A 23,167-nucleotide genomic window follows, 5' to 3' on the forward strand; every position below is an offset into this window, starting at 1 on the left:
AGGTCAAGACTAGTTGTCTTCACTGCCCTCGTTTGTCTGGAGAGCTTCGCTTTGGCCTCTCCCCCAGCCCACTGCTCAGTCAAACTTCTCTTCTGTCTCCCCATCCCGCCCTAAATGCTAACTGCCTGCCCATCTCTCTCTAGACACTGGCTCTCCCATCATTCCACCTGCTTCTCCTCCGGTAGTTTGAGTTGTTGGTATCCAAGGGTATTATTGCACTTGTCTTGATACCTACCTGCTTACATGGCATCTGTCAGAGGTAGAAAAGTAGTAAATGTATATTTAGTGAAGGATCAAGGCCATAAGTGATAAAGTCACTTCCTAATTAGGATATAACAGAAATGTTGACATTGTGAAAGAATCCCTAAAGAAATGCCTTATTGTCATCATTAAACCAAACTCTCTCCATCCAACAGGAAAATAGACAAGTCCATGAAAAACCAAGCTGGGATGATTGTGTTCTTTTTTATATCTGATGGAAATAGATGTTTTGACAGTATTTACAATGCTGTTTAAAATCATTCCTTCGGTAGTATTTATATGGGTAAAATACAAGACAGCGCCATTATAGCAAAAACCTCAGAATGTCTTTGGACATGGACAGGACTGGTTCTGAAACTTGGTGACTGTGTTAACTTTTGCCAAGGTTTTAACCCCTCTAGACCTTATCACTGTTAAGAAAAAATAGCCAAAACTTGTAAATCAAAATATATTATTTTAATGTCATATTGGGTCATTGTTTAATAACCTGACACAAGGGTTTTTTAATTCTCTTGGAGAATTTCTTTGTGTGTGACTTTATTATTTATTATTTGATTAGAGCCCTGACTTTGTGAAGTTGCATGATAATTTGTGGGTTTCTGCCTGGTAGAAAAGGTAATCCCAAAGGTTATGGTTTATTGCCTTAAAGAATATTAACTACCTTTGTATCTAACCTAGGAATCCTATTCTATATTCCTTTTTTCAAAATGCACGTAAATAGACAATTTCAAAAAATATTTTATTTAAACCAGCTTTACAATCTTACTGGTTCCCTCATTAATTAATGAGTTGACTAAAACATCTGACATGTATTCATTCTATATTTGTTTGAGTCATGTTTTGACTTTTTGTTTGTTTGTTTTTGTGGTACACGGGCCTCTCACTGTTGTGGCCTCTCCCGTTGCGGAGCACAGGCTATGGACGTGCAGGCTCAGCGGCCATGGCTCACGGGCCTAGCCGCTCCGCGGCATGTGGGACCTTCCCGGACCGGGGCACGAACCCACGTCCCCTGCATCGGCAGGCAGACTCTCAACCACTGCGCCACCAGGGAAGCCCTGTTTTTGACTTTTTGAACATCCCTAAGATGGGGATAATACTATCTATATTGAAATGTTGGGATGATTGGAGATGTATGAGAAAGGTCTACATGCTTCTCTGAAACATATTAGGACCTCAATATATAATAATTTGAAGGTGCGAAATACTTCTTATCTTATGTGCTCTGTTATTTTTTAAATTTATACTTTTTCAAAAATTTCCTGTAGCATTCTTGTCACATGTATTAGATATTATTCTGCTATTGTGTAGCCTTAGTTGATCTGAGGGATCAAGATACTCTTTGCAAGCTTCTTATGACACTTGGGTCATCAAAGAAACACATCGCTGATAATATATTTTGAATTTATAGGAGGCAAAATGGTGTTTAACGAACATTCTTTCTAATGGACTTACTCTCAATTCATGAATCTTTTATCACCAGGGTTCAAGGAGACCAGGCAGCTGGACAAGTAAACCTTCTGCCTTGGTCAAGCCTCCAGTATTTAGCTTGGACTCTTTTTTAAATTTAATTTTTATTTTATATTGGAGTATAGTTGATTTACAATGTTGTGTTAGTTTCAGGTGTACAGCAAAGTGGTTCATGTACACATACATGTATACCCATTCCTTTTCATATTCTTTCCTATATAGGTTATTACAGAATATAGAGTAGAGTTCCCCGTGCTCTACAGTAGGTCCCTGTAGCTTGGACTCTTAATGCTCCTTCTCTGACAGCACGGAAAAGCACACTACATCAGCTAGCACTTCTCAGGGACAGTGTCTTCTGGGAAGGGAAAGGCGTTCACAGCACCACCGAGTGGGCAATCCACTCTTGCCAAAACCACACCTCTGAAGAGCGTAAGAGTTCCCTCACCTTACTGATCAAGGGGGAGTGGACACCAACTTAAATCATTGCCATATGTTAACATCTAAATGATTGAGGAACCAATGGTGTCCTTTTTATCCCACATCAGAGAAGATGTGGGCATAATGGAAAGGATTGTGAACTGCTAATTGGAGGACTGTGGAATAGTCCCTCATTCACACTGTCCTCGTTTATAAAATGATGATGAGGAATTAGGTGGTCTCAAAAGAGCCTTTGAGCTCTAAAATTCTAATAGAGCTAAATCAATGACACTGGGAAAAAAATATGATGCAACAGAAGTGCACTGCCAGCCAAAGGAACATATGCCATATTAAAATGCTCTTATTGGGCGGTTTTGCTGGCTTATCACTGTGTTTATGGAATTCATTCTCACTGCATTCCTGATTAAAGTGGGACAGATGGTGAAGGTTTTAAGTAATGCGTTCATTACCAGACCTCATACCACTAATGGCTACTTACCAGAGCAGTGACTTGTGCAAGTGAGTAGAAAATGAATCCTTCTCCAGGGGGTACCCACCACCAGGGCAGTATTTATCAACCTTTGTTGTGGATGTTTATTTTTAATTTTCATTTCCTTTTTGAACTCATGGCCTTTTCTTATTAATACAAAGGTCTCAGTACCCCCTCCTCTCATTCCAATACACACTTCCCTCCTGAGAAACCCTTCATCACAGCCTTTATCCTCAGTATCTCCTTAGACCAAGATGTTACCAAGCTTTGCTTCTTATAGTTTTATTTATTTGCATGATCATTTTACAAATGTAATGTATCTTTAAACTAAATATGTTTTAAAAATAAAAATAAAACTCCTCCACATTTTCCTTCCACTGCATCCCCACCTACCTCCACCTCCCAGAGATTCCAAAAGACTCCACTCTAGGAAGTCACTGAACTAGAATGTTCTGGAAGGTTCCTGCGTGGCCTTGCTGAACCATGGGCATTCTGTCCACTTACTACGTCACAGAGCTCCTAGAGACAGCTCTCCACTATGGGTCAATATCAAGACAAATGCTAGGCCATCACTTCTCAAAAATGTCTGCCAGTCTCTAAGCCACTTAACCTTATTCTGGGGTCCATCCCTACCTTCAGTTGGATGTCAGCTTCCCTAAGGACCCCTGGAAGAATGAATGAAAGGAGATCTGGGCAGTTCCTTGAGTCTCACACAACCCAGATATATTACACTGCAATCTCCACAAAGAGACTGTATCTGGTTCATTCACAAATAGATATCTAGCTTGGAGCTCTGCCTGGTACACGGTAGGAGCTCAAATATTTGTTGAATAAATAGTCCAGTGACTATACCCCGGAATTCTGAGATGAACTCACATCCAGTACAGATTTCCTGGAGTTTCTAGAAGATAGAAATTACATTACACTATTTTTTTGGTTAATTTTCAGGGACTGACAGCTGACCAGTAAACATGACCCAGTGTTACTGGGTTTGAGGTGATCGCAAATCTAAATTTAAATGTCAAGCTGTCAAGTAGTTTGATTAAACAACCCTATTTGCATTCCAGAATTGTCTTCCTTTCCGAAATGCAAAGGTTCCTTGTGCTATCTTAGTTTGCTAAACTATTTATTACAGGATAAATATTCTAACATTGCAAAGTATTCATCCAAATGTTACAGTTTGTCCAAAACATCATAATTATAAACTGTTACATGAGGGCAAATCAGCTACTTGAGGACATTCTAGCCTTGTGATTTTGGCTAAAGTAGAACATTCAGCATCACCCACCGTACAACACAGATGTAGCTGTATATTATTATTATTAGATTCAGTTAAGGTTGGGCTTATTTAATTTTTGTGATTTCCTCATAGGACCTTCATTAAGATCACAAATTCAGCCAAACTCACAGTGTTATAAATTAAATTCTTGGGAAATATGTAAAAAATTAATCAAGGTTTCTCAGGCAAATATCTTGAATGTTGAAATGTGATGCTTTTGAAGTGATATTTCTGAAATAGCCTCAATATAAGGAGACTCATTAAAAAAAGTAAGACTGAGAAGACTGGAGGAAAATCAGGGAATTCGTGTAATAAATATTAAAATGTACTGGGCAGTATTTACTAGAAATTAAAGTCTGTATTCTTATCTACTCCAACTCAGTTTCAAAGATGCCAGTTTTCTATTGGTTTGTTTTACTATTTAAAAATATTGCTTGGTTTATCTGAATTCTAAATTCTAAGGCATGCAAAACGAAATGTATGTGCTCACCTTTTGTGTGTATTTGGAGGGGCAGTTACTTAAAGGAACACTGCATGAAACTTTTAATCATTTTTGTTCTATTATTACTCTTCCCTAAATTTGGCTGAGCCGTGCGGCGTGCCCCCTGCACTGGGAGCGTGGAGTCTTAACCACTGGACTGCCAGGGAAGTCCCAAGAATGTCTTTTCTTAATTGTGAACTATACCTGTCCTAGGGCAGCCATAGGTTTTTATAAATCTAAAGGGGACTTGGGTGGCCAAAAATAAACACTTCACTGACTCCAATACATAAAAATGCTACAATTACAGGGATTCGCTATATTATTGCTAGCAGTAGGTAGACTTTGTGATCTTTTCCATTATTTCTATTCATAGCCTCACATGTTTCCCCTTTCTAAGCCATATATTTAAGAGAAAAAAAAAAGTGACAGATAATGATTCGACTACAGTGTTTGTAAAGAGGTAAATCAGTAACTACAATATACATCATATTAAATGTGTAAGGGAAGAAATGAACATTACTGAGTACATCCTAAGATCTTAGGAGTTGCAAAGAGCACTTTCACTTAATGTTATTTATTTTCATATTATCTTCTTTAATTCTCACCCTAACCCTGTCAGGAAGAAATCCCTTTAATTCTCCAGAGGCCTACCTTTTGCATTCTCTGTACAAGATTCTCCAGTTCTGTGATTTGATTATGTTTTTCTTCAAGCTTTTCAGCAATTTGATTCAGATTTTCAACATGTTGCTTCAATTTCTGTTCTTTTTCAAGTGTGTTAACCTTTTGTCAGAAAAACAGTTATCAGACTATTGTTTTCATTAAACCTATACAGCTATTATCTCCCTCTAAAATTTTCTGAGTCGCCAAAAAACTTTAATAATTCACACTTGTTTAGAATTACTTCCTTGAATTCAGTCTTTCTTCAAAATAAACCTGATGGACTACAGCAACACTAAATCAATGGAGAATTAATGACATATAAATATTATTTCTAGAATGTTGACATTTGCTACCATAAAGCATACTCTGTGAACTGGTATAAGAAAGAGAGACAAAAATTTAAGAAAAGCAAAACTTTTGGCTTTTTCTCAACAAAGCTTATCTAGAACAAAAGTAAAATCTTATACATTCAAGTAAAAAGTGTTTTCTTTTTAACCAGAAAGTGTCATAAAAGCAGAATAATTATCCCCACTGTGTCAGGGCGTTATCTCCTAGGCGTATAGCAGGAGTTATACTAAAAGACATAGGAGAGAAGTCTTCAGCGGGCAGCCCATAGGCCACACTTGGGAGTGTTTCAACTGACTTGTAACTGACATGCGCACCCACATCTGCTTGTGTGTTTAATAGAAGTCAAGATTTTACGGTTAGAAAAAAAAAAGTGTCTTGACTTCCCTTGAATATACCAGGTGGGCATTCCTGCCCAGACACTCCCTTTGCTGGGACATGGGCACTCCCGTCCACACACACCTGCTCACTCTTTCACATAGGTACTTTATCTGCACCCTGCATGCCTAGGAGTTTGTGACCATCATCACCCCAACCTGAAGCTTGAGGGAGTGTCGCCTATGCAGTGGATTCCTACTGGGCTTCCCTGGGGACCCTCCTAGGGCCTGAGCTGGCAGAGACCCAGGCGCCCTACCCATGCCTGAATGAGCTTCCCTGTTTTGAGTTTTGGCAAACACACACATACACACGTTTCCCTCTTCCAGTCCTAGAATACATTCTCCAGATAAAGTTTTACTGGCCCTAGGACACATATTTCAGATTCAAAAACAAACAAAGTGTAGGTGTGTGTCTATGATATAGAGACACCCATATACACACACATATATATTTGTATGATTTTATATTTTAATTTATATATTAAATATAATTTTATATGAAATATATATATGTACATATACATACATGGTTTTGTTCATTTACTCTGAAGAATGTATTCCAGCAGTAAAAAAATTTTGAAACCATTTATGTAGCCCAACTCTTTCATTTTAGAGTCAAGTCAGAGAGACAGAGTGATTCAAACTGGGTCACCTAGTTAGTCAAAGGCAGAACCAGAAGAGAAGCCACTGGCCAGTGTCATGAGGCCAGCCCTGATTTCTAGGATGGGTGACAGGGCTCTGGGCAAGGGGGGCATAATATCTGGGTACCAGCCTAAACAGGGGTGGGGGGAGATCAGGGCAGAAGACGGGCAGCCTGCCTTTCCAGGGACTTGCCAAGTCACATGGCCATTGCTTGTTTCACATCTAACTCCTTCCCAAAAGAGAGACTTGAACAGCTTGGAGGTTAGTCCACCAGTATGCAAGCTGCTAGCTCGGTACCTGGAGTAAGTGTCTACTGTCCTCATGCTTCTTTCTAACTTCTTTAGACTGTGTTTGATAGTTTTCAAATAATCTCTGGGCCACATTTCTCAGAGCCACTGCTCCTGCTTCTCTGGAGGCTTCGAGCTAGAAACAAAAGGTCACTGTGCATGTTTTGACTTTTACAATAAAAAGGGTTAAAGACAGAATAGTTTGATGGGCAACCAAAAACACAGAGGCTGTAACCGTACCATTTGCACCTTCATAGACAATGGGTAAGAGGAAAGATGCTGTTATCTGGTAAGAAGAAAACATAAAATGAGAACTCCCTATTTATTGGGGCTGTCATGCAGGTGATTTGCACTGGCCAGGCCAAAGCGAACTCTATGAACATCAGTGCCCTGCATATATAGACCACACCTCTGCAAAGTGTTCCCCAGTGCCCCATCAGCTTATACACGTATTTGCAAGCGTTTTCGTATCATTGGCCACAACAGTACTAAAAGACATATTTCCTGAAGTAGAAGGAGGACAAGATTGAAGTATTAGGGGCAATATCGACAAAGTGTCACGAAGCTTTCAAAGATTTAACCTAAAGAAATAATCAAGGATGGCTGCAAAGATCTACCTACTAAATCACTGTAGGACTGTATATTAAATAAGCCAAAAAAGGAAAATATAAGGCACCCAACAATAGATTAGCTAAATAAAACAATGAGACTTTTGACTGAGTGCTCTAATTAATATGCAATTTTTAATATCTAATTATTACATATATAAAGACTTTTAAATTTTACTGTAGTAAAAACACTTAACATGAGACCTGCCCCATTGACAGATTTTTAAGTGTACAGTACAGTATTAAATATAGGCACAATACTGTACAGTGAATCTCTAGAACTTATTCATCTTGTACAACTGAAACTACTATACCCATTGAACTTTTGTAAAATCTTTTTAATAATAAAAATCGCCTTCAAAATAAAACAGTGAGATTTAATTGATCAAATATAAAAGTGCTTCTCTAAGTATGTGAGCACATGTGTGGATTTATGGATGTGTGTGGATGTCTATCTAATTTCACAGATCCACAAATCTATCCTATTGGCACAAAGTACAAAATTAGAAATTTCTCCTACTGCTCATACCTTGATTTTCAACACTTCATTCTCTTTGTTCATTTCTAAGAGCTGTAGGTCTTTTCCTTTTATCCTTTCCATGAGCAGATCCAAACTGCAGCAAGAGGGATCCATTTCAGAGTCAAAGCCATTTTGAACGTGTCGACAGTGCTGAAAAGAACAAACAAGAAAATCATTCACCTGACTTTTCCTTTTCTCTACTAACTTTGATAACAGTAATTATCACTCAGTATTACATATGTCAAGGAAGATTCAGATCAACACAAATAAATCTTTTGAATCTCAAATATCAATGGGAAGTTCCAGATGAAACGCAGCTGGCCTCTGTATTTGCTCAAATTTGAATAGATTCTTATATTAAAAGGAAGGTAGAAGTACATCTTTCATGCCTTTTATATTCCCTACAGTTTAAAATATACTATTAAGACCTTTTAAGGAGATTAAATGATATCCATAAAGCCAGTTGTTTGTGTTTTTTTTTATCTAACTTGTCTGCTGACCTTCTGTAGTTTGAGATGGCCGAGGCAGACATACTGGCAGCACAGTTCATCTGCATTCCCAGGAAGCTATTCCTATTAGGGTCTCCAAAAGTCTTCCCATTGTTATAGCCAATGGTCGATAACTAGCCCTCAATTTACTTAACCCACGGACACCATTTGACACAGCGGTCCCTCCTCACTTTCTGAAACCCATTTTTTTTCCTTGTCTTCAGTAGCTCCATTCTCTCCTGTTGATCCCCCTAATTCACTAGCCTCACTTCTCAGCCTCCTGTGATGGATTCTTCTTCTTCCCAACATCTAAATAGCATAAATCTCAGGACTAAATGCTTAGATTTTCTCTCCTTTCTATCCACACTGATATGTTTGGTGATCTCCTCCAGTTTCAGAACTTTAAATACCATCCTTACTCCCCAAATCTCTACCCCATAGCCTGGACCTTCTATATCAGACTTCTACCCTCAACTCTAGAATCAGATATCCAACCTCCATCAGAAACCTCCACTCTGATAGGCAGCTCAACATAGTCAGAACTGAATGTTTGATCTTTCTTATCATTCACAAACATTAAGCTTTTTTTCAGTTTCAGAGCACTTAAGAAAATAATTGGAGTGAGTTGTGTTAGTGTAGGAGCTGAGGATGTGTTATACATCTTACGCTATGTTCTAGTGTTCTCTGTGGCCATCCTGCAGAGTGGATAACACTGACATTGATGAGATGCATGTGGCTCAGGTGAGGTCTCACCTGGCATAATCCAGACAAGGCTAAGTGCACATTGATTGACCTTAAGAATAAAAGGCTGGTCACAGGGGAAGGGGTGTATTTAAGCTTATTGACTGATCATGCAGCCTAATGGCTTCAACTGGGTGTCCATTGGTGTGGCCCAGGTGAACCTAAAAGCTTGTACCTTTGTCTGTTATTGGAACATGTTGCTGCCATGTATCCCGGCTGAGCCAATATCTTCCCATACAATGTAGATAAGTAAGCCAAGTTTAAAATATTCAAGTAAGACCTGGCCATTCCAATCTGATCCTACTAATGACATCTGTAGTTAAATATACATATGCCCATTAACATCTTTAGATACCAAGAAAATATTTAATACTCATCATTCAAAGAATAATTTAATAATATCAAAAAGTTATTTAAAGGAAGTCTATATGGCTTTATGTTCATTTACTGAAGGAATAAAAGTGGTACATTTTGATAAATTCATTACCTTTGCATCTTGTTTGTGATTTGTACTATTATGTCTTACATCATCTTTAAATATTTGATTTCGGATCTTTTCCAGAGTAGTTCGAATCTAAAAGAAAAGAAAAATATTTTTTTCAAAGGCATTTAATACCAAATACTTTTTTTTTCTATACCAGTTACAGGGTACCAAATTTATCTAGAAAGTATTACATATATGTCAATCTCAGATTTAAATAACTGCCATCAATCTAACTTGTATTTAGGCCATTATTGTTTAGATTGCAGAAAATGAGCATTTGGTCTTTACAACTGTTTCTTAGGCAAACCTAAAATATAACCCAAATGAATATTATACCACAAAATAATTACTATTTAGTAATTAGTATTTAATACTAGTTAGTTCTGTTTTTTTCTATATAGTAATTTAGTACTAATTTGCTATTTGGTAATTACTATAAAACAATTACTATTTGGTAATCACTACAAAATAATTACTATCCAGTAATTACTGAAAAATAATTACTATCTAGTAATTACTAGAGAATAACTACTATTTAGTAATTACTAGAGAATAATTACTCAGAGGAGATCATACAAACTTATGCATGAAATACAAGCCCCGTGTCTTGGTGACCTATGGAATTGCAAGACACTCAAAGATGAATTAATCGCTCTAAGTCACAAACTAGCTATGTCCAAATTTTTCCATCTGTTCTAAAAAGTAGTTCATGAGAATGTATACCTTTGTCAGACATTATCATTGGATTCTCATAAGATTTCACATTTTTAATGAAGTGACATGCCAACATGTACAAGTCATTGGTGATAGTCGCTCTGAACTGCTTGAGAAGGAACAAGGTAAGGAGAGACAGAAACTCAGCAGGCATCATAAATATCTACTTGGCAAAAAAGTATCAATACTTATGAAAGAACTGAGAAATGATGTAAAACAGTAGGATGCAGTGGTGAATAGTGTGGGACAAATTAAGTGTTGATAGGTGCTCTGAACCCTCCTGGCCCTTTATTCAGTTTTAGTCCAAGTGTAGGAACAGAGGTTCATACCCTCAAGAGAAACGACAACGCATGTGTTTAAATTTCAGCTATCAAGGTTGTCCTTTGGCAAACTAGGTTTGTTCTTCCTCACATGTTCTAGGAAGGGAGAAACAAAGCCCAGTAATTCATATCAGACTTTATTGTAAAAAATCATACCATGGTAACATGATTTCCAGTGCCCACATACCTCTTTCACATATTCGGTTTCTTCAATAATGTGAGCTGATGTGGACTCATACGAGGCAGAATTATCTTCTATCTTCCCCTTCAGGGGAACTGTCGTGGTCACTGTTACTGCTGTCATTGTGAAGCCCAGCTTTAGAAAAACATAAATCAGTTGGACAAAACTAACCTCCTTGATGTTATAATTATGTGGTTTGTAAACTGAAAGGAGTTCTGTATTAGCACTGTAATCAAATATAGTAAAAAATATTATAAATTATGGAAATCTGTATATATCCAAAACCCAGGAATTAATTTAATATTAAAACAACACCAGTTGAAACAGTCATTGATTAGAAACTTAAAAATTAAACTGAGAATGAAAAATGGGAAAATTTTCTTTTCATTCAGTATCAATTAGACTATAAAACCTCAAGAGTAGAGACTATGCCTTATTCATATTCATATTCTAGCACACTGTAAGTGCTTAATAAATGTCTGTGGGGCTAATAATATAACAAAATCATATATATATATATATATATATATATATAATTTATATACATGTATGTATATCACTTTATACTTTACAGAGACCTCTAATGTGCTGCATTTTCTTTAATTCTCAGTAGGCTGTAAAGGCCATTTACTGAAGAACTATTTGTAGTAGTAAAAGATTTGGAAAAGCCCAAATGCCCACTAAAAGAGGACTGACTGAATGAACTACCTACTTCTATAGAGTTTTCTCTAGGATATATTTATTCACTGAAAAAGCATGGTGCAGAAAAGGATACATATAATTTCTCTAAGAAGAGAGAGTAGGATAGAAGGGGAAAATCTGTACTTTACAGTTTTGACACTGAAAAATGTAATTATTTTACCTAATTATAAAATAAAACTAAATTAAAAAGAAAAAAATAAAATCCTCAAAAATAAAAACAAATAAAACAAATGAATATATCTGCATACAAACTTGGTGGCATATCCTCATGAATTACTTGAAGTGACTTTAAAACATGCACCAGGGACTATTTTTCCCAGATGTGATATGTCCTAAGAACAAAAAGAATCCCAAAACAATCTTAAACCGTACTCACTAATAATACTTTTAGTGGAAATATTGCTATTGTTACTTTGAAACTATTATGTGTGTGTGCACACATTCACGTGACTCACACACATGAATGCATGATGTAGAATAAAGTCAAGAAGTCATTGTCTTAATGTCTTAAGAACCAAGATTTTTAACATAAGACAAAAAGAAATCCAAATTAGAACCAAAAATATTACGTAAAAACCTTACAATCCAAACTGGAACTGTGAGTAGAAAATAATGATTTATTTTCCTTTAAAAATGTATATTCCAAGTCTATCCACTGAAAATTTAGAAACAGAAGCAATTAACACTCCCAGTGCCCAGACTATGGTCTCAGTACACTATTTTCTACTAAAATGCAACCAGGGCTTCTTGAGTGATTTAGATCTGGAGCAAGAAGTATATAAGGTGAGCCTGAGATATCTTGTCATACCAGAAAGCAAAAAAGTAACCAAATACTACTTGAATAAGACACAAAAGCCAACCTGAAGAGGAATGACTGTGTTGGATTGGAACATATCAAAACTTTTTTAATTCCTGAAATTATGTTGACAAGAGAAAAACCACCACCAACAACAACAATCCTCAAACTCAATGGAGACGGGCCACGATTATACTAAAAATTAGCCCAGAAAAAGGGGTGAGGGGGACACCGACAAGCATTGGTCTTGCCTTTATGATATGAATTTACCATGTATTTCTTGGTAACCAAACAGTTGATTAGGAAAATTTTGCTACAGAATTTCTGCTAATAAACCCAAAAGGACTGATAGAATTAGAAAACCTACATTTTGCAACCCCTTGTGAAGTAATGGATCTAAGCCACAGTCATCAACGAGCTCTAAAAACATTAGGTGAGAGGTTGATGAAGAATGCATCAACTCGAGGGACCCCACTAATCAACCTTAACAGAAAACTAAAAAAGAGATAACCAGACACTATGTTCTCTAGATGTGGTACAATCGCAAGTAGAAAGCATCACCTATGAAGTGTGCAGTCCCTCTATCTACTGACGGTAATATCTGAGAAAGAGGAAACTGTTCAATGACTCTACAAAGGTGAAGGTTGCAAACAGCCAAATCCAGATTATGTAAAATTTTACAGGGCAAATAATTATTCTTTCCACAAATTAGTTATATGAAGAAAGATGGGGAGAAGAGAAGAGAAATTGCCAGAAATTATGAGACTTAAGAAACATATGACCAAATGCAATATGTGAATTTTCTTTGGCTCCTGATTCAAATAAACCAGCAATATAAAGACATTTTTGAAACAAGTAGGGGAATTTTAACACTGACTGGATAACGGATGATGTTAAAGAATTATTGCAATTTTGCAAAGCATTATTTGTAATTATTGTAATTTTAGGTGTGATAATGGAATTGATATTCCTTAGAAAGATCTTCTCTGTTAGTTATACATACTGAAATATTTGCAGGTGAGATAATATTACATTTGAAATTTTAAAGAGAGTATTTCACTCTAGTATTTAAAGAGAGGAAAAAATGGGGTTAGGTAAAAATGAAAGAAGTTTGATAAAATGCATGGAATTGTAGAAGCTGGGTGAGGGCACATGGGATCCCTACAGTCCTCTACTATTTTGTTTCTCTTTGAAATTTTCATAATAAATAGTAAAGGACTAAAAAAATAAGATAAAATAAAAGTCCTGTGAGGTAGGATTATTTATCTCATTTTACTGATAAGGAAGCCAAGAATCTAGTAGGTGCTATTAATTTACCCAAGATCACAGTAAAACTAACAGAGCTGAAACTCAAACCTTCGTCTTTTGGACACCAAGATCAAGAGTGTTTCTATCACATTAAGGTCAGATTCCCTAGTGAGAAAAAAATTAAAATTTAGCAATGACCTATGCTGTTAAAACACACAAAGAATTTTCATATTTGCTAGCATCACTTTAAAACTAAATAGCTTCTGGGGATGACTCAAAGTCCTGCATTTATCCTTTAATCTTCAATGAAATTGACAGAGTATGCCAAGAATTTTCCATTTTATGTCAAATCCTCTTAGACAGCAACCGTGGCTTCTATTTGTTTCAGGGGAACTTGATTTGGCTGTAGCAGCTCTGCAAGTCTGTTTTTTGCAGAATGTGAGCAGAACTACTTCTGTTACTTGGTCCTCTGAAGTCTCTTCCAGGATTAAGTTCTTAGTCCAAAACAACATTTAAATGCTGGAAGTAAAAGAAATGCCCACAGAGACCAGAAACGATGTGTTTGGAAATGAGAGAGGGGTGGTCAGGCTGGAGTGGTGGTCATCAAACCACGGCGGGGAGCTCAGTCTGGCTTCCAGCCTGTTAGGACAGCTTATGAATGGTCCTTACATCTTTTAATGGTTCAAAAAAAAAAAATCAAAAGAAGAATAACATTTTGGGACCCATGAAAATTATATGAAGTTCAAATTTAGTGTTCACAGATGAAGTCTTACTCTAAAATAACCATGGCCGTGCACTTACGTATTGTTTATGCTGCTTTTGCACTATAACAGCTCAGTTGAGTAGATTCAACACAGAAAATACATGGCAAACAATGTCTAAAATATTTTCTATCTAACAGGTCCTTTACAGAAAAAGTTTGCCCTCCCCTGGGGTAGAGTATGGCAACAGTTGGGAGCAAAATCAGGGGGAAAATAGAGGCAAGCAAAGCAATTGACTTGGTCTGAGTTGTTTTCTTGTTCTTCAGTTCAATCGCCCTTCATCTATAGTCGCATTTGTGTGATTTACCTTCTCTTTTCTTTTTAGTGTGTTATATAATTGTGTACATTACCAAATGATAAGGGGCATTTCATCATAGGAATTAATCACTCTTTAGAATGGATCCCACTGCATTCTCAGTCTTTCATAATTTGAAAATTGCATCAGGCCTCACATTATACATCCTAAAATATATTCTCTTACGTGACTTTTATTCTTGATATCAAAAACTTCTGCTCCGCAAATGAACCTATTTATGGAACAGAAATAGACTCACAGACATAGAAAACAAACTTATGGTTAGGGGGTAGTGGTAAGAGTAGGGGGAGATAAATTAGGAGTTTGGGATTAACATATACACACTACTGTATATAAAATAGATAAACAACAAGGACCTACTGTATAGCACAGGGGGGATCTACACTCACTATCTTGCAATAACCTTTTCTTTTCAGGAAAGAATCTGAAAAAGAATATCTATATCTATATGTATAACTAAATCACTTTTCTGTACACTTGAAACTAACACAACATTGTAAATTAACTATACTTCAATTAAAAAAAAATTCTGCTCCTTAACCACTGATATTTCTCAAAACATCCTCCCTCCTCCCCTCACTGGTTGGGCCAACTTAAACAAGTTACATAAAACCTGAGCCCCAACTTACATATCTGTAAAATAGGGGTGATAACACCTAGAGTTGTAAAAAATGAAGAGTTTTTGAAATCCCTGGTTGCAGAAGGTACTCAACGGACAGTAACTCTTAAAATTCTTGCTCCGATTATTTTATATTATGAATAACCACAGAAAATAAGCAGTCCGTAACAGAGAGGGTAGATCCTGCCTATCTGGTTGCAAAGTTTATATGCAACTCTATTTATAGGAAATCAAATCCCATTTCTCTTTTGGTTCAGGAAACTTTCACGATCACAGTCCTTCATTTGTATAAAGAAACCGAAGGGGAACTTAAGCCAGGAAAGTCCAAATTACCATATGGCGTTACCGTCCTGGGGCAAATCTATCTTAACATTTATTTCTGCCAGAAGTAGTTTAAGCAGATAAAATTTTCAAAATAAAACACAATCAGTTAATTAAAGTGAGAAAAGAATTTTATTTGTTTTATGCTAGAGTGGATTGAAGACAGCTTACAAGTGGCATCAAGCCAAGAGGTATTATTTCCTAGATCAGGGCTTTTCAAACAGGGCTCCCCAGGGAAAGGGAGGCGCTGCCCAGACAGGGCTTTGCCATCTGGACTTGAACCAAAGCAGCTCTGCTTTGTTCTGTCACACACTGAATTTTTCCATGAGACTTTCTGTGAACAAAGAATGTTCTACAGCTAAAAGGTTTGGAGGCAGACTGCCTAGTTTCATGGCCTGACTCTGCCACTCAGTAGCTGTGTGACCTTCAGCAATTCCTTAACTTCTCTGTGCCTCAGTTTCTTTATCGGTAAAATTCAGATAATATTATTATTAATAATAATAATATAAATGATAAACATGTGGTTGTTTGCGAGTTAACATTTGTCAAGCACTTATAATAGTGCTTAGCACATAATAAATGATTAGCAAATGTTTGTCAAATAAGTAAATAAAACATAAAGCCATTATCTACAATTACTGCTGACAAGTAGTCTGACTGGTAGAAAAAAGTCCGGTAATACTTTAAACAGTCTGCAGATCGAGCTGGGCTGTAAAGGAAAATCCATTTGGGGAGATTTTAAGACTAGCAAATCCATAGTATTGATTCTTTCTTGATAATGCATCCGTAATTTGTCAACATCCCCAGCTGATTATACTAACATCCAATGAATAGTTTACCATTTATGAAGCAATTCATACACATTATTGTGAATTATTATCCATGTGGTAAACCAGCACAGCACTGGGCACCCAGGATTATGGAACCAAACCTACTTTTCTGATTAATGACATAAGCATGGCTCAACCATTATACAATAAACACAAAGAAGGTGCCTGTTGTGGGTTGAATTTTGTCCCCCCTTCCATTTACATGTTGAAGCCCTAACCCCCAGTACCTCCGAATGTGACCTTATATAGAAACAGGGTTGTTGCAGATGTAATTAGTTAAGATGAGGTTACACTGGAGTATGGTGGACCCTAATCCAATATGACTGATGTCTTTATAAATAGGGAAAATTTGGGCTCCGATGCACAAGGAAAACTCCATGTAAAGTTGAAGGCAGAGATCAAGGTGATGATTCTACACACCAAGGAATGCCAGAAATTGCCAGGAAATCACCAGAAGGTGAAGGAGAGCCTGGAACAAATTCTTCCTTACAGTCTTCAGAAGAAACCAACCCTGCCAACACCTTGATCTTGAACTTTCAGCCTCCTGAACTGTGAGACAAGAAAATACTACGTTTAAGCCATTCAGTTTGTGGTACTTATAGTCTAGAGATTTTAACAAAGGAGTTCCCTTCCTTTATTTAACCCTTGATTCATTCATTCATGTATTAAATATTTATTGAATACAGCTGTGTTAGGAGCTGTGGCTACAGACATGAGTCAGAGACCCGGCTTTCACGGGACTTTCAGTACAGGGGGGAACAGACATGAAACAAAACAATAAATATATAGGGAACATAATCAGAGGTGGTGTCATGAAGAAAAGCAGAGGCAGGGTAACAGAATAAAATTTGGTGCTGTTTTGGATGGGTGCTGAGAGAAGGCTGATCTGAAGAGGTGGCATTTAAGCAAAAGACGTGAATAAAGGAGGTGAAGCCGTGTGGCCACCTGGGAGAAGAGGATTCCAGGCAAAGGGCAGAGCAAGAGCGGAGGCTGGAACTTGCTTGAAGTCATGTTCTAAGAACAAGGTATGCAGTGTCACCTACCTTTTTTTTTTTTTCTTTTTCTTTTAATGGGCAGGAATTTTTCTTTTAATAGACCAAAATTTGTTAAGACTTTCAATTTGCCTAAGGAGTTTTCTCCTTGGCCACTTAAAACAGGTCTAGCCCTGGCTGGTAAGGCTCCCTCAGAGTTGAAGGAAAGACAGGGACAGCAAAGTCTGGGATGCTGTCAGGTGCCACAGGGCACATGCAACTGAGTCCAGCTCCATGGAAGGAGTAGCAAAGGGCAGCTGACCACACGGCAGCATTCTCCACTCACTTCTGTGGGTGCTGATTGAAAAGCACCGTGGTGGACGCCTGGCTTGAATCTCCCTCCCAGGTATGTAGGGTCACCCTCTGCAGGAGTCTTTGCAGGAAAGATCCCTTACTTCTTCTTCACTCCCTGGGGCTGGAGCACAGGAACAACTCCTAGACTCAGCCAACTGAGCGCTCCCTCCTGGAAAGGCCAGCAAAGGATTGTCCCTCAGGCTTGTTAAGCTGGAGGCAGTGAAAATCCCGTCATTATTCTGGGCAGGAAGGAGTCTGGCACAGACGGTGCATTGCGTCCAGCGGCAGGGACACCAGCGTGGTATCTAGTGACCAGTGGCAATGCCAGAAGAAGTCTATCCCCTTCTTGTTACAGACAGATCTTTGCTGAGGTACCGGGACTGGATTCTCCCATTTCCATACCTAGTTTTCCCATCGATTCTGGAAGCTGAATTTACTTCCAGTAAATTCCTTTCCTACTTAGGTTAGTCAGAGTCAGTGACTCTGCTTAGTGACCGGGAGTCCTGTTTTCACACAGTTTCTGAGTTTTCACCTCCTCAGTTCTGAGCTAACAATATTGACAATTGTCTCATCGTTCTTGGTCACTGTGATAGAGAGCTTTGATATTAGAAACTGAAAGAGTAATTTACAATAAAAGTGCTACAAGGGTAATTAGGTTATGTGAGGGGGGAGAAAAACTAATACATCTCCAGACCCTTGAAGAGACTGGTCATGTACTGAATGCTGAATAGCACACCTGTTCTGCAGCGACATTACACAGCACAATGGTGACATCCAGTGTCAGCTGGCTAAATGTCAGGTGACTGTGCAGTTTACCTGAAAATGATGTACAGTATATCAAAAGACATGCATGTTAACACGGAGCCCAAGTAATTGCAATGTTGTTTGCAAGAAATAATCTAAGATTTTTAATGTAGAATTAATTTTTATTCATTTCTAAATGCTACTCATTTGTATTCACAAATATATGTATATCATAGCCAGTGCTATAGCAAGCTCTTAGATATGAAATAAAAGCTATTTAGTTTGGGGGGAAAAAAGGATTGAAATCCTAGTACAAACACAATGTAAAATATATACTATTGACAAAGCACTGTGCCATTTTACCAAAAATTATTTTCCATATATTGTCAGAATTAATCATCCAACACACTGTGCTATAATTATTACCTCTATATCTATATCTGTCTATATGTAGGTATAAGACAACCGAGTCACAGAAAAGTGACATGTTTTTCAAGATCATAAGTTAATCTTATCACCTGAACCCAGATAGACTGACCCCCAAATCCAAGTGTCTTTGTAATGAGAAAATCTATCTTCATAGTTCACTGGTATAATTTGAAACTTTGAAAAACAGCTGAAGGTTTCACCCAATGACCAGTATAGCAGCTTAACTGCAGAGGTGCAAATCACACGAATCCCTTCCCACCTGGGGAAGAGTGAGGGGATCGGGCTCTGATGATAGCCCACCACATGCAGACTGGGGTATGCTGCCTTTAATAATCCTCGTGAACACCTGAGGCTGTTAAGTGTTATTGTTCCCATTTTACAGATGAGAGAATGAGCTCCCCAAGGTTAAGCAAAGACAGCTCGTTAATGATGGTCATGGACCCCAGCCCACGGGCCTTGGGCTCTTTCCAAATTTCCACTTTGTCTCCTGCTGCATTCTGAATGGACTTCCAAGCCTAGTTTCTTGGGTCCAAGCTCATTTAGTAATGGGGGTTTTCCAAAGTAAGTGACTAAGTAACAGTCAAGTGACTCCTGCCATGAGGCCCCAGGTGCATCCTTCAGGAGCCTAAGCAGATGTTGTCGCAATAGATTTATTCCACAGACAGAGGCAGTGTGACTTCATGGTTTAAAGATGAGGGCTTCGGACTCAGTTGGTACTGCCCACAAGATCATTTTACTTCCCCACTAGCTGAGCAGCCTTGGAAAAGTTTTTTTTTTTCAATTCCTTTATCACCATTTATTGACATTATTAATTTTTACACGTTGAATTAAATTTTATCTTTATCAAAAATCAACTGACTTTTTTGGGTAAATTTCTGGATTCTCTTCTAATCTATTTCGGTATATGTCTGTTCTTTTTTTTCATCTTTTTTTATATTTAATTTTTCTTTTATATTGGAGTATAGTTGATTTACAATGTTGTGTTAGTTTCAGGTGTACAGCAAAGTGATTCAGTTATGCATATGCATCTATCCTTTTTCAGATTCTTTTCCCATACAGGTTCTGACAGAGTACTGAGTAGCATTCCTTGTGCTGTACAGTAGGTCCTTGTTGATTATCTATTTTATATATAGTGGTGTGTATCTGTTAATCCCAAACTCCTCCTTGGAAAAGTTTTTAAACTCCCTTAGGCTTTAGCTTCCTCAACTGAAAAATCCAGATGAAAATGTTAACTTCCTCATAGAGTTATATGACAACTAAATGGGATCAGCATCAAAAGTGCTTATGGCGTATCTGACCATAATACGCATTCAGAGAATATTAAGTAATTATCTTTATGTTCACAACTTACTGTAGACATTTACTTACAGGGCATCATTTGAAAGTGTCGACACCTAAGCCCAGTTGTCCCCCCTCTTCTCATCCCCCCCACCCCCATCAGTCAATTACTCCTCTTGCTTTGACCTTCTCAGTTAACAATCAACTTAAAAGCCACTTATGACTCATCAGTGAAAAACACATGAGAAGAAGCAGTTGTCACTGACATATATCTCAGTCATTTGTAACATTTATAAGGAAGGCGCCCTTTTGGAAAATTTTTGTGGCTTTATTAAATATTTTAAGAGCAAAAGGCTCAGGCATTTACAAAATATCTGTAGCTTCCTAAGCTGGTCTTGGGATATCTGAGCTTCAACATCATCTACTTCATTTTAAAAATTATCCGGTGAAGGAGGGAAAAACAGATGATACAACGTGTGGGTGAGGATGGAGAGTAGCTGAAACTCCTGTATGTTGCTGGTGGGAAAGCAAAATGTGCAGCCACACAGGACGGTAGCACTTAGGCAGTTTCCTATAAAACTAAGCACAGACTGTACAACCCAGCAACCTCTCTCCTAGGGGATTTTTATGTCCCGTAAAACACAAATGTTTATAATTGCCAAACACTGGAAAAAATTCAAATATTCATCAACAGGTGAATCCTACTCATCAATACAAAAGAATGACCTACTGATACCCACAACGATATAGATGAATCTCAAATGCATTATGCTGACTGAAAACAGCCAAATCCAAAAGGATGCATATTCCATATTTCCATTTATATGACATTCTAGAAAATTTGAAACTATAGGGCCAGAAATCTGAACTAGGGATTAAGAGTGGGGGAGGGATTGACTACAAAGGAGACACTGGGGAATATTTTGGGGGGTTAGAGAGTGGTGATGGAACTGTTCTAAATCTTGATGGTGATGTAGGTTCCATGATTGTAACCATTTGTCAAAACTTACAGAACTCTACACTAAAAAAGATGGATTTATATGCTTTTATTTTTTTTGCGGTACGCGGGCCTCTCACTGTTGTGGCCTCTCCCGCTGTGGAGCACCGGCTCTGGACGCGGGCCTAGCCGCTCCGCGGCATGTGGGATCCTCCCAGACCGGGGCACGAACCCGTGTCCCCTTCATCGGCAGGCGGACTCTCAACCACTGCGCCACCAGGGAAGCCCTATGCTTTTATTTTTTAAACAGTAATTCAACAGTACCCTAGAAAATGCAAAGTGCAATGGAGATTTCAAAATCCAAGGAACTTCACTGATTATACCAGAACTAACTGGAAGCCACAATTAGCTGAATTTTTTTTCCTTAATTCAAATTGTTAACCCCTCCATAAGTGTAAATGGCAAAAAAAAAAAAAAAAAAAAAATAGTGACGGAATCAGAATTGTTAAAAAGCAAGTAACTGAGTTGCTGACAGGTAGCTAGTGCTGTTGCTCCTAGAAGAATAGTCCATGAAGTCTGACATTCAATATTGTGACAAAAACAAGGGAAATCTTAAACATCTTAAGAAAGTTAATCATGATTATTATTTACTAAGGTGGAAAAGTAGGAGGAAATATCTAAAAATATATAAGAAGTATACAAGGATATTTGCAACAAGAAGATTTAAATCTAATTCATGAACCTAGAACTCCTTATCTCATCTACCCATTCCTTTTCTGATCATCGTCTAGATGCATGTTTTCATTCTTCACAGTAGAGCATAAACACATAGACCATTGAGGCAGTGACTACAAAGTCTATTAAGGCTGACCACCCCCTGAAGCAGCCTGGACCCTGTGCTTCACTGCCCCCTCTGCCCATCCTCCTATATCAGGAAGAGGTCAGACTGATCCCAGTGCGGCATCCTACCAAAGACCAGGGGCTAATAGAAAGATACAAGGCTGAGAAGCAGCTCCGGGCTCTGGGTGAAACCAAGTTCCTTACACCAGATCACGTGACCATTAGTGATGCGTGAGTGAACTCACCAAAATAATTAGAAGAAGTTTAGAGCGCAGTGCTTGAGCGAGCCTTCTTGCTGTTGGTGGACAGACACAACACAGGGAGCATGTCCACTCCAATTTCCAAAAGGTGAGAAGGATGAAGATGGATTCCTGTAATTGACATTTGACTCTCAAGAGACAATTGGAATGACATTGTCAGTGTAAGACTAGAAAAATACATTTGTTACAGAAAATTTTAAATTCTTACCAAGTTGAGAGAGGGAGAGAAAGAGAGAGAGAGAGACGTTGCCAACAGAGACTTAATTCATCTAACCACAGATCAGCAAAACATTAGTGTTATGAGCCAAGAGTTCAGCAAGTTGTTTTGATATTACCAGCAGACAAACTGAGCTACAAATGAGCACATCCAGCTTTGGAAAACTATACTATTTAACCTAGGCTACCTTATTTTCAAACTTTAGGAGCATAAAATTTAAATCCTTGCATTCCAAGTTGTCCATAAAATAGAACTTCAAGTTATCTGAATCCTCTTTTTTTCCCCATAGGATCCTGCCATTTTAGCAGTAACTTACAGGCATTCAGAGACATAGTGTCTTCTCTTTAGTTTCACAGAATCTGCCAACATTTTACAGAAGTTTCCACTCAACTGGAGAAATCTATGTTAGAGCATAAGTTGTCAAACGTAACTCACTAAAAATGCATTTGTCTTAAGACTTAGCACAAAGCAGGGTGAATGGGGGTAATTAAGAAAACAGCTCTGACTGAACTGTTGTTCAAGGTCCTGGCTTCCTAAGAGATGTATAACCAAAAGCCAATGTTTGTGTAGTGTTAGAGAGTTCTTATTTCATTTGTTCTGTAGACTACTCATAGAAGAAACACCACCATGTAATAGGAACCGGGAATAATTTATTACTTTGGTCTAGCTCCTCTAAAGGTCCTGGAGGAATAAGGAGTGGCATTTCTTCTGTTTTAGATTTTAAGAGTTCAAACTAGTGCCTGATTTGGTAAATCAACAAACAGCTGTATCAGGTTCATCCT

The 23,167-nt window shown here is 37.8% G+C and overlaps 1 protein-coding gene across 7 annotated transcripts in view; it reads right to left on the bottom strand.

Annotated features, from left to right (window-relative positions):
- Window positions 1-23,167, bottom strand: part of CCDC68 (coiled-coil domain containing 68) — a 51,044-nt gene that overhangs the window by 22,853 nt on the left and 5,024 nt on the right. For 2 of the 7 annotated variants that reach the window (XM_082640150.1, XM_082640147.1), the window contains exons 2-7: window positions 22,154-22,279; window positions 10,769-10,897; window positions 9,551-9,637; window positions 7,844-7,984; window positions 6,717-6,842; window positions 5,047-5,175 (exon numbers count right to left, since the gene is read on the bottom strand). In XM_082640150.1, the coding sequence (XP_082496276.1) occupies window positions 5,047-5,175; window positions 6,717-6,842; window positions 7,844-7,984; window positions 9,551-9,637; window positions 10,769-10,885 (600 nt within the window). In that variant the 5' untranslated portion in view covers window positions 10,886-10,897; window positions 22,154-22,279. Of the gene's footprint in view, window positions 1-5,046; window positions 5,176-6,716; window positions 6,843-7,843; window positions 7,985-9,550; window positions 9,638-10,768; window positions 10,898-22,153; window positions 22,299-23,167 lie in introns of all 7 variants that reach the window. The other 5 variants (XM_082640149.1, XM_082640152.1, XM_082640151.1 and 2 more) reach the window with 3 other exon arrangements.

The sequence above is a fragment of the Mesoplodon mirus genome, assembly GCF_964341445.2.
Source record: "Mesoplodon mirus genome assembly, chromosome: 13".
NCBI lineage: Eukaryota > Metazoa > Chordata > Mammalia > Artiodactyla > Ziphiidae > Mesoplodon > Mesoplodon mirus.